Below are 12,315 nucleotides of genomic sequence, written 5' to 3' on the forward strand. Positions count from 1 at the left end.
CGCTAGGAAGAAAAACTACAACCTCTACTACATCACACAGTTCAGGCTGGGTCTGCTTTAGCTCTAGACACTCGCTTGCTTGCCCCAATTCAGGGAACCGTTGATCTACTTCAGAGGAACTGTGTGGAAAGTGATTTCCTGTTGTTTTGACACCTCATTAGAAGACTAGAATAACTAGCTGTTGCTACAGAACGAGACGACCAATTCACAGTTAGTCTGTGTCTCGTTCTCCACACACGTACACATACCAAGATCAGGGTTTTTCTATATGCACAAGATAGTTTGACTATATAAAGGCTTCTGAACTCCTTGTGTCATTGAGCTTTCGGCCTTCCACCTCAGAGTGTAGGGCTGACCAGCTACAATATTGCAATTCTTATCAAATAAAGGTTGATTGTTTTGAAATGACAAAGTCTCTCCAGATTGGTTAGAATTTCCACCTCAATGTGCAGTAGGCTTTTTCAATACCAACAATGATAGACCAGACTCATAGTGCAGAATGAATGACTGACTGCCCAGTTCAACGTCAGTTCACCTTCTCACCTCACACTTTAATTGGAGCAGCAGCAGCTGACTGCCCGGTTCAACGTCAGTTCACCGTCTCACCTCAACTGTATCGGAGCAGCAGCAGTTGACCGCCCCAGTTCAAAGTTAGTTCACCGTCTCACCTCATACTGTATTGGAGCAGCAGCAGCTGACTGCCCAGTTCAACATCAGTTTCACCGTCTCACCTCATACTGTATTGGACAAGCAGCAGCTGACTGCCCAGTTCAATGTTAGTTCACCGTCTCACCTCATACTGTATTGGAGCAGCAGCAGCTGACTGCCCAGTTCAACATCAGTTCACCGTCTCACCTCATACTGTATTGAGCAGCAGCAGCTGACTGCCCAGTTCAATGTTAGTTCACCGTCTCACCTCATAATGTATTGGAGCAGCAGCTGACTGCCCGTTCAACATCAGTTCACCTTCTCACCTCATACTGTATTGGAGCAGCAGCAGCTGACTTGAGCTTTGATGCTAATCAGCATGTTTGAATCTGAGAGTAAATAGAGCCGACTACACTCTAAAAATGAAGGGTTTCAACTGGAGTTTTTCTCAGATCCCTAAGAACCGTAGGGTTGCATCCACGACAGTGCGTGTGCTTGGCCGGTGAGCGCGTTCCTGTAAGACGTAGAGTCGCAAGCTAGCGCGAGGACGCGCTCTTTGAAAGGAGGGAGTAGTGTAACGACCCTCGGTTTATAAGCGCGGAAATCGACTCTGCCGCACGAGCATGCTTTTGCGGCACAGTTGATAGCGCGCCGGACTTCGGGCTAGAAGGTTGAGGGCTCGAGACCTGCTCCCTGCTGTTTCATTACAATACTATCCCATTTTGGAAACGTTACATGACAATACTATCCCATTTTGGAAACGTTACATGTACAATACTATCCCATTTTGGAAACGTAACATGTACGCCCCCTTGTGGAAGGAAATTAATAGCTTAGATGGTAGCTGTAGATGGGATTCAAATCATAATGGTATTAATACAGTGTCTTGACCACCTCTTTTGTATAAATGCCCTTCAGAATACAAACACAGTATTGCCACGCAGCAAAATGTTGCGTATAATCTTAAAAGTCAGTCTGATAAAATATTGAACAATTTGTGTACAAATATATTGTTACTGTATGGCAGTACTGTATTGGCTAGTGCTTTCTCCAATATGTTCTTCTATTTTACATTCATTGTATGTCGATGCCATTTATCTTCCAATATTTATTTAATATATATATATATATATATATATTTGTTTTAATGCTTGTAAGACTATTCTTTGACACATTTTCTCTTCCTTTGAAATTCTTATAGGACAGAACATGGACACAATGCAATTGGGATCAAGAAGAAGGTACAGATATGTTGTAGGACAGCTGCATTTGATGTGTACATTTAACCTACATAGCAGTCAATACAAACTGACATCTATTAGCATACAAATGTGTGCAAATTATCTTTTCAGATCTTCTCAGAAATGAATCCATGAGTCCATGGAATGGATATAGACAAAAAGATAATTCAAGGACTATCAGAGGTCGAGAGGCGAGGCAGGGGTGAGGACATCATCCTGCTATTTTGACAGTCCCTGAAGGACAATACAGAACAGGGATTTGCTCTGATTCCTTCCCTTTCTCTAATGTATTTTGTAATAAAATTAGCAAGTGTAGTAAGATCATTGCTTTACTTTACTAGGACTGGAGACCACAGCAGCGATCCTGCTCTTGCCCTACCTCTTCAATGAGGACCCAAGTGGCCTTTATGTCCGTGACATGGTATGCCTATGCACCAATCATCTGTTTCTTCATAAACATAGGTGTGCATGCTTATATAAAACTACAGCTGAACATTTGTTCTGTTCTTTGTATGTGTATTCATCTTTTCTTACTTTTGTTGACACAGATTTCACCACTCTTCACTCCTTTACTGCACATCGGCGGAAATCCATTTCACCATTAGAGTGAAATCCTGCTGGCCTTTGATGGGGAGAACATCCACGCCCTAGAGGACGTCCCCATGGGACTTGGGGCTCTGCTAAGGTTGTATTTTATTTTTTTTCTTAAATTTCACAAAAATGTCAGAAAAACACTTATGTTGTTAAGTTACTGTGTTCTGGGGATAAGAGAAGTTGGGGTGAAGTTACCAGGGCCGGTCATAAAGATGGMAAACTTCCTAACATAACTAAGTGAATATGATATACACACTAAMGCTGAAAAATCTGTATTTAGCATCAAGTCTACAATATTGTTAATTTACCTATGATTTGTTTTTAATGTATGTTGTTTTTATTGTACATCATTATTTTTATATATTTTTTTAAATGTCATGAAAAGCACTATACAAAGTAAATTTATTATTTATTATGGTCTGACATGTCTGCAGAAATATTGCAATTTTGTAATGTGTTTGTTTGGTAAACTGTTTTGTAAATATTAATTCACATTTGTGGTGCCACTAAATAAACAATTAATTATTTAAATCAATACTGTCAATATTGTTATTATTATTATTATTAAAATATTTTTTTATAACGGAGGGAGGGTGGACCCAAAAGGTTCTTTGAGGAACCATGATAAGGGGTTCTTCAAAGAACTTATAGGGGTTCCCACAAAAGGTTCTTCAAATACATTTTAGGGGTTCCCCCACAGTTTCAATTTGAAGAAGCCCTAAAGGATACTCCAGGAACATTTACTTTGTGTATATTGTGTAAAAGTGTATATTGATAAAAGTCACCTTGTCCGAGAGACATTTACATAGTTATACACAGCCCAATTTGGGATGACTATTTTGGGGGGAAATACCGGCCACAACAGACAGACCTGATATCGCCCATAATTCGACGTCCTTGGACGTCACGGGCTGAGTGGGTATGACCAAAGTTATTCTAGTTAGCTACACTTTATAGTACATTTTTACACTATAATACATGTTTCTGATGCCACATCACCCGTTTTCAAAGGGATAGAGTTGTGCCCATCGAATTGTGTTTTTATTCTTATGGATTGACTGATGTAGGTTATACATTTTGGCGATTTACATATTACTTTTAAGGCTGGAACAATTCATAATGGTAAAGCCGAAAGAAGGGACAGTTGTAAAGTTTGGTTTTATTCTTGTCCACTGGTAAGAAGAGGACAGTTAGTCGCGCTCACTGGGATATATTTGGCTGTAAGAGATTCAGGTCTGAATAGTTGAATCGTAAAAGTTTCGTGATAGTTTCTGGTGATTGATTCTTGGTTTTGATTGTATTAGGTAACACAGTGAATTTGGGAATAAGCAAAGTTAATGTATGTCAACCATAATCTGTTTCCATTATGTGGAACCTTGTCACGTCAGTAAAGTGAATTTGCAGGTTGAGTTAATTTTTATTTTAAAGGGGTACACATACATATGGAATATTAGAATGTTTTAATTTCTGAGTTTTAATTAAAAACATGGGAATCCTGTTAGAGAAAAGGGAATGTTCTGAAACCTGGGATACAACATGTAGAAAATGTTTGATGGTTTTTCTTTAATTTGTCTAATAGAGTAAGAAACACTTCTTTGAAGGGGTAGAATGACTTATGACCTCTATAATAGCTTTCATTTGTGGTCTGATCAGCCCTCAATGGAAGCTATTTGGATGGAGAATTTAAGGTAATTTGCAATACTGATTTCAAGGTAACTCCGTGAAATTGATAAGGAGAGTTATGTGTTAAAAATGGGGGAGGATATGGTCCTTTGAGGTTTGGACAGGACATATTTTAAGCCAATAGGGCAGGAAAATAGATTGAAGTGGAAATAGTGATTTTATAAGCAAAAAAATGTATTATGAAAATAAATATGTTGCGTTCTTAGGGATGGTAAATTACTGTAGATAATGGATCCCACACTATGCAACATATATGAAATTATTGATGAGACTTGATTCACAGATATAATTGTTAGATAAAATACAGTGGGCTCCCAAGGGAGATTTCATTAGTACAGAAAACATATGCTATGTTTAGCATTCGTTTTGGCTTTATTTAATCATTAGAAGATTTTTATTAATAGTAAAAAGTTGACAGGGATATATGGCATCTGTGGTGATCCAGTCATTGAGAGTTCTTGGAATGATTAACTATTGTCGAGCATGGTACCATACTTTTCCTTGCATACAGAACAACTTAGCGAGTTGATTTTATGGTAAAGCTATGGCAGCAAAAGATAAGATCGAGTGGACGGAGGAGCTGAGAAAACAGTTGTAGACATTAAGAGCAGTAATTTATCGATTTTATTATTGGAACATAAGATGGCTTACATGTCACCAGCAAGACATTTGTCTTGCATGATAATTCTGTTGAGCATGCCGAATCTAACAATTGAACGGTGTACTACCTTAAACCCCTCCACTTTGATCCCCATAGCCACTGATGGGTGCCCCCATGACTGTGTAGCGGAGACGGAGAAAGTTGTTCTCCCTAGACCAGATCTAACTGATTTGCCTTTGCCTGAGGCGGAAATAACTATGTTTGTGGATGAGTCCTCAAGAAAAAACCCAGATGGCTCGAATGCCACTGGATATGCAGTAGTGACTCTTACTGGGGTGTTGGAAGCTGAAGCATTACCAAAAAATTACTCTGCYCAGCAAGCTGAAATTGTCTCCCTCACCAGGGCTTGTGAATTGGGAAAGGGTAAACGCATTAACATACATGCGGATAGTGCTTATGCTTTTAACACCATCCATGTATTTGCAGCTCAGTGGAGAAACAGGGGTATGATCACTACGGCAGGAAAACTATTACACATGCGCAGCTAATTTTAAAATTGCTAGAAGCAGTCTTATTACCAGAGAAGATAACGATTTGTAAATGCGAAGCACATACGAAAGGCACTGACTACGTCTGTATTGGCAACCGAAAGGCAGATCCTGAAGCTAAGAGAGCTGGCGAAAAGCCAAACTCTCCCACAGATTCTCACTTGAAGGAAGAAGTTACTATTGACACAAAATTAGTGAAGGAAAGTCAGCTTCGTGCCCCAGTTAARGAAGTTACTAGATGGGTTAAGATGGGGGCCGTTGACAAAAGAGGAATTTGGCACAAAGGGAACCTCCCTATTTTACCTAAGTCATTGTTTAGATAGGTAGCAATATGAATACATGGGCGGAGCCATGTATCAACCGGAGGGATGGTAGGGATAATTAGACAACACTTTGTAGCATACGGAATAACTAACTATTAAAAATATATATATAATAATAATTTTAAAAAATTGTTCACGTTGTGGTATATGTGCACAGAATAAGCACCAGGGTAGACAGAAAGCAGGTTAGGAAAGACGTTGAGGCCTAGGTGATAACGAACAACTTAAAGTTTTATTATAATAGATAAATATAGCAAATGGGTAGAAGCGTTCCCAACTTAGTTGGCGGACACGATTTGGGCAGTTAAAATATTAGGTTGAGGTATTATCCCTAGAGTTGGTTTACTAGGATCTCTGTCTTTAAATAATGGAATAATGGACTGATTCAATGGAATAATGGAAGTATGTGCTTCGCATATAGTGGGTTCTGTTAAACCACCGCCTTTGCCATTAGAATAGCTGAGAGAGTCACTTGGGTCCACGTTACCCACTGCAAGAAGGTCTGTACCCATATAAGCACTGCTGATCACACACAGAGTTAGGATAAGAACCGAGTACCAACAGGATMCGGGGGTTACCTCCTTAACGAAGATTTCCTATCCCCGACCGTTCATCACTGTGGGTGATCCTAGAAGTGTGAGTATGSGGTGGTACCTAGCAGACCGACTAAGGGCAGGCGAGGGTTGGCGGTTTTTGGGAAGAGTAGGGGCTCTGATCTGCATCCTAGTCTTTGAAACCTTTCTGATACATCCAAATCCACCACCTGCCGGTACTAATTATATGACACCATTGTCATTGATAAGAAGTAATAGATACACTATATAATACACTGATGAGTGGCTTACAGAATAAGTAGTCAAAGAAGATCAAGATGTAGGATTTAAGGTTAACATTCAAAAATTCCCTAGGAAAGCAAATAAATGTACAGGGATTGGGATGGCCAGATTGAAGTACTAGGCCAACCCACCTTGGTTCACTTTAACKTCTGATGAGTACCAGTGTTATAGATACAAGAATGGCACCGAGAACTTAGATGATTTGAATGGCTGAAAGGTAATCGTTAATGTGACTGACTTAGGTTTGGAAGTACAGGAGACAATTCTTAACCTCACAGCACCTATAACTGATGTAGGGTGGGCTCGTACCAGCAAAGGACGCATACGACAGAAACTACCAAAAAGGGTGTTCAGGAAATTGCTCCCCGGGGTTATTGGTCCAACCAGTTCGAGTTAGTCATCAGAGGCCAGTTATAGGAGGCTAAAGTAGGCACAGGAGGAGTTTTGACCAGGATGGGAGTTTAGATGGATGCTATTGGCATCCTCAGTGAAGTTACAGATTAATACAAAGCTAGGAATCAAATAGGTGAAGACTTAACCACTACATTATTTTGGTGGTTGACAATAAATAAAAATGTGGATTGGATTAATGACATCTATTATAAGCAACAGAGATTCGTGAATGAGAATGGGGATGCAGGAAAGGGGTTCTCTGACCAATTATCCGCCACCTCCCTCATGGCCAGGTAAAATAGACTGACTCTCGATATGTAAATTGGCAGAAAAGGGCGGGGTATGTAGAATGATTGGGGTTCATTGCTGTACGTTTATTTTTGAAATAACACAGCTCCAGGCAGATCAGTGACCAAGACTCTGGCAGAGAACTCTGGGGTGGATAATTCTCTTACAAATTGGTTTGACAGTATGTTTGGGAAATGGAAAATTGTCATAATCACTGTGTTGTGGGACACTTTCACCTGTATGAGTGTTTGATTCCGTGTATGTGAGGTCTCATTTCCAGGACTCTGGAGAGGTTGATGACGCAACAGATGGTGAGATACGGAACTATTCCAAGCTCCGACCAGTGGGATGAAGAATACAGACTTCCAGGCCTAGGAAAGGCTCCGTGTCTTTTAATTACGAAGAGCCAGTGTTAGATGAGACTGTTTTCAATGTTTAGTTAAAGACTGTTCCTTTCATGAAGATTATGATGAAAATCCTGAAAATGGAAGAATTATAATTGGATATAGGCGCAGAACAGTAATTGATGAGGAATCGAATGTAAATACATGTATTGGTTTGGTTTATTCTTGTATAACATTACTGTTTTCATATAGTGGGTGATATGTCAGTATGAATTATTTAGTCATTAAGGGTGGATTGTTAAAATATTTGATCAAGGTTTAAGATAAATGATTAAATAATTCTACCCGGAAACTTAACCATTAGGATTAGAGGTTATGTAGCATGGACAAGGAGTAATTACAAATGATAACCATTGGGGAAGAGAGGAATGTATGTGTGTGCCGAAAGAAAGCAAAGAGACTCCTTAACCTATGTTTGAACCGACCCGGCTATAACTCTGGGGAGATAAGATAGGACAGGGAGAGCCCCTCCAGGTTTCCCGTATCTGGGGGGGACTGGAACCTTCAGCTGAGTGGTAATAAACTGTGGTGAGAATGGTAGAAAAGTAGATAGGATAGCTCTCCTCCTGTTAGTGTGTATGTATGTGCGTAGGTTAAGAGAATGTTATAAGAGGAACATCTTTGGATATGCATGGGAGAATTCTCGCAAATAAACTTGGATTTGATCAATTGTGAGCTGGGAATTCTGTCTGTTTAATTTAAAACCAGAACTTTACAACCTCTGGGTTACAGAACGATTAAGATAATTTACATTTATGAACATTGATTACTAAATTACATAACACTCATACATTTACATCTTTCAATACTTCTAAAATTGGGTTCAGGTATAAAATAATTACAGGTTTAAAACAATTACAGGTGCACCTTACTATCTTATACTACAGTATATCATAAATGGTCTTAACTAGTAACACAGATTCTAGTTTTCATCCAGTTCACAGATAGCTGACTCAGCCTCAGAGCCTCCTGGCTGGGCCCCTTTTACACCTCCACACAGGAATACACACTCAGAGCCTATGAGGATTTTCTAAAAACTACACTTTGCATGTTTTGCTCACATTCTTTTTTTTTAACTAGGTTTGAGTTGTGGTATCCACTCAGATCAAAGGTGGGTTCATCTGCTCCGTTCCCGAAGTGTGGTCTCCCTGAGATCCCAAGTTAGAGGGATCCCTCGTGCACCATTTACCCAGGTCGTCAGGAGCCAGGTCATTGACCCAGGTCGTCAGTCACCAAGTCAAGATTCACRTCCCCATCGCCAAATGTGGTTGTTAATTTCTTTAATAACAAATGAGACAAACGTATCACACAAGTCAGAGTTATACTTAAACTAAATATTTATTCACTTAATAATAAGGGAGCAGGTCAATACAACGTACACATATAAAGTGAATCAATTGAGTGCTCTACGGTAATGATGGCTGGTCGATGAATCACCCCCAGATGATTAATTGAGAGCCCTGAGACAAAAGTACCAAGGTYTTTTACAGCCAAGATACACCCCTTTCAATCTAAATGACGAACAACAGATGTATAGAATGGGTCACAAGGTTAAGATTTGTATAAAAGATAGTTATAATTCTCAGCAGACAGTATCTGCTGTAAAAACAGTACTCTTTGTGTAGAGACCAGGGTCTGGCCCTGGGGTCATCTCTCTCTGATACCATATAGAACAGAAACATTAACTCATGCTCTGGAATGCGGTCTCTTTAGGTTTTATCACTCAAAAGACATTGTAAATCTCCTGTCAGTGTTATCTCCCAGAGGCCCATCGTCAGTAGAACAGACACAATAGTTATAAGAACCCTCTATTCTGTTGCATAAAACAACCATTTGATGCAATAAAAGTATTATAACATAATCTTGCACTTTTGCTCTCAGTGTTCACTGAAAGTTGACTAGTAACAACAACTGGGACATAAAAGTCCCCCATCATGAGACCCACTAAATCTGCACAAGAAGCGGCAAACAAAAGAAAAACCCACAACAAACTTAAAAACAAGAAACAAACCAAAACGGTAGCACATCTAAAGTTGCTGACTCGCCACATCTATCAAGACAACTGGAGCACTGGGCCAGACACTCTTAAATAGCACCCGGACCAGCTCAGGTGAAACACCTTCCCACTAACGAGATGGACAAGCCAGCACAGGTGTAATACATACTGACTAACGAGGTGACTCCAATCCGTGCGCTGACATGCTAACGAGCTGACATGCTAACGAGCTATACGTGCTAAAATCCAAACCTCAAAACATAAATGGGAAAAACCAAAGACTGTAACACCTTAAGAGAATGCTTACCACCAACAGAAAACAACTTCCATTTCACATTATAATCAACTATAATGCTTCACCTTCACCAATATAAACATGGCTCTACTGGCTGTCAAAAATTAAAAACAAGAAAAAAAGTATTTTTCCCCTACTCGTTTCTAGAACTCTCATCTTCCTAAAACTCACTAGCTTCTAGAACTCTCGTCCCCTTGGAACGAGCCCGAACTAAACTAATCTCCAATACAGGAAAAACGTGCAGTCAAAATAAATTGTGATCCATGGCAACTCACTGCCTAAACGCAAAACAAGAAACTTTTTGACTTCCCACCCTTGAGACAATCAGCAACCAAGTTGCCCTTACCACGGACATGTCTGATTTCAAAAGGAAACTCCTGCAATATCCGTAGTAACTTTTCACCTCACTGCGGAGCTTCTCTCTCTTTTCAGGGTTCACTAGATAGGCATGTTGTTGGTTCGGGGCCCAGTCCCCAATGTCATGCTCTAGTACATTTGGGTTGGCACATCTGAAAATGAACCCTGATATTCTAAAAGCAGGGCAACAATGTCAATAAAATTGTCAGTTGGCTGCATAAATCACAATAAATCACTGATATCAATTAGTGGGGAAATCAGGTTGTATGTGCTGTTGAAAATAACACAACTTTTTTTTTAAACACATGGAAATGGGAGATATATTTTACCTCACTGATTAGAGGATAACCTGCAGAAGACAGTCAGCTACATTTTAGAGTGATGCACTTACATTTACATTCTACATTGTGACATTAATTCATTGATATCATGAAACAACTCCTTCATGTATGTATTTTCCAATGTTTGATCAGAGATCTTTTATCAGAGTATCTCTTGTCACATTGATCACAGCTATGCGGTTTCTCTCCTGTGTGTACTCGCTGGTGAACTATCAGGCCGTTTGGCTGAGAAAAACTCTTCCCACATTGATTACAGCTATAAGGTTTCTCTCCCGTGTGTGTTCTCTGGTGTGTAGTCAGAGTGCTAGATGAAACAAAACGCTTCGCACATTGATCACAGCTATGAGGTTTCTCTCCTGTGTGTGTTCTCTGGTGTACTATCAAGCTGCTTGACTGAGTAAAACTCCTCCCACATTGAGCACATCTATAAGGATTCTCTCCTGTGTGTGTTCTCTGATGTAATCTTAACTGTCCTGAAAAAACAAAACTCTGTCCACAGTCAGAGCAGCTGTAAGGTTTCTCTCCTGTATGTATTCTATCATGTTTTTTAAGGTCTGTTGACTGAGTGAATCTTTTCCCACATTGAGCACAGCTATAAGGTTTCTCTCCCGTGTGTGTTCTCTGGTGCGATTTTAACTGTCCTGAAAAAACAAAACTCTTTCCACAGTCAGAGCAGCTATAAGGTTTATCTCCTGTATGTATTCTCTCATGTTTTTTAAGGTCTGTTGACTGAGTGCATCTCTTCCCACATTGAGCACAACTATAAGGTTTCTCTCCCGTGTGTGTTCTCTGGTGTGATTTTAAATGTCCTGAAGAAACAAAACTCTTCCCACAGTCAGAGCAGCGGTGAGTTTTCTTCCTTGTGGGTCTCCGCGGGTGTTTCTTGAGACTTTTCTTTGCCTCGTCAGCATCTTGAGGTTGTTGAGGCTCCCCAGAGGATCCTCGATAGTCACTTCTCTCTCCTGTGTGAACAACAAAGTCAGACAGATGGTTAAAGGCCTACAACAGCAGAAATYSACTATAAAAGGTGATGCCAACAGCGTAGCCATGATGTTGTACAACAATTGACGTCTGTAATGAATGTTACAATTGTCTTACGACAGTCAAGTGAGCAACAATATTTTGTATTTTCTTTTCACATTAGTAGTAACATCGATGATTGTAGACTAGAAATAAGTTATTATAGTTGCTGAACCCCTAAGCAGTGTGCCAGGCAACTTTTGGTCACCAATATAGGCCCCTTTCTGTGTTTGCTAAAATTGCCGCACAAGGGCGATGCACAYACAATTTAGTTGCAGAAACTCCTCCATGCTAATGAGGAAACCACTAGTTATGGATGTAGTATATCTGCTAATGAGGAAACCACTAGTTATGAATGTAGTACAGTGGGGCAAAAAAGTATTTAGTCAGCCACCAATTGTGCAAGTTCTCTTCGGGATGTTTGCACTCACCAGACTCCCAGTACACCAATAAATGTTATTTTTGTTCGATAAATATTACTTTACAACAACAAAAAACGCCATTTGGGTTTGCGCGTTATGTTTCAGAAAACCAAAGCCTTGTTCCGTCGACGAAAATCCAAAAAGTATCCGTAATGTTCGTAGAAACATGTTCAAATGTTTTTTATAATCCATCCTCAGGTTGTTTTTAACAAACATAATCGAAATATTCAACCGGACCGTAACCTATTCAATAAAAGAGAGAAAGAAAATGGAGAGCTACCCCTCTCGCGCGCAGAACTAATCAAAGGACACCTGAACTAGTTTT

At 39.8% G+C, this 12,315-nt stretch overlaps 3 protein-coding genes across 7 annotated transcripts in view; 1 reads left to right on the top strand and 2 right to left on the bottom strand.

The window, feature by feature from the left end:
• The window catches only part of LOC112069533 (gelsolin-related protein of 125 kDa-like), a 243,717-nt gene that overhangs the window by 22,118 nt on the left and 209,284 nt on the right, over positions 1-12,315 (top strand). The window contains exons 2-3 of one of the 3 annotated variants that reach the window (XM_070438576.1): positions 1,850-1,889; positions 2,001-2,315. The exons of the other annotated variants lie outside the window; for them this stretch is intronic. Of the exons in view, the coding sequence (XP_070294677.1) occupies positions 1,850-1,889; positions 2,001-2,016 (56 nt within the window). The 3' untranslated portion in view covers positions 2,017-2,315. Of the gene's footprint in view, positions 1-1,849; positions 1,890-2,000; positions 2,316-12,315 lie in introns of those variants that run through there. 3 annotated transcript variants of the gene reach the window in all.
• Positions 8,879-12,315, bottom strand: part of LOC111979311 (uncharacterized) — a 141,014-nt gene continuing 137,577 nt past the window's right edge. For 2 of the 3 annotated variants that reach the window (XR_011475356.1, XR_011475355.1), the window contains one exon: positions 8,879-9,909. The gene's annotated coding sequence lies outside the window, so the exon portion shown is untranslated. The remainder of the gene's footprint in view (positions 9,910-12,315) is intronic. The other variant, XR_011475358.1, reaches the window with a different exon arrangement.
• Positions 8,879-12,315, bottom strand: part of LOC112069530 (zinc finger protein 180-like) — a 16,182-nt gene continuing 12,745 nt past the window's right edge. The window contains exon 2 of the mRNA XM_024136869.2: positions 8,879-11,510. Within this exon, the coding sequence (XP_023992637.2) occupies positions 10,651-11,510 (860 nt within the window). The 3' untranslated portion in view covers positions 8,879-10,650. The remainder of the gene's footprint in view (positions 11,511-12,315) is intronic.

Source organism: Salvelinus sp. IW2-2015, unplaced genomic scaffold (assembly GCF_002910315.2).
Source record: "Salvelinus sp. IW2-2015 unplaced genomic scaffold, ASM291031v2 Un_scaffold1042, whole genome shotgun sequence".
NCBI lineage: Eukaryota > Metazoa > Chordata > Actinopteri > Salmoniformes > Salmonidae > Salvelinus > Salvelinus sp. IW2-2015.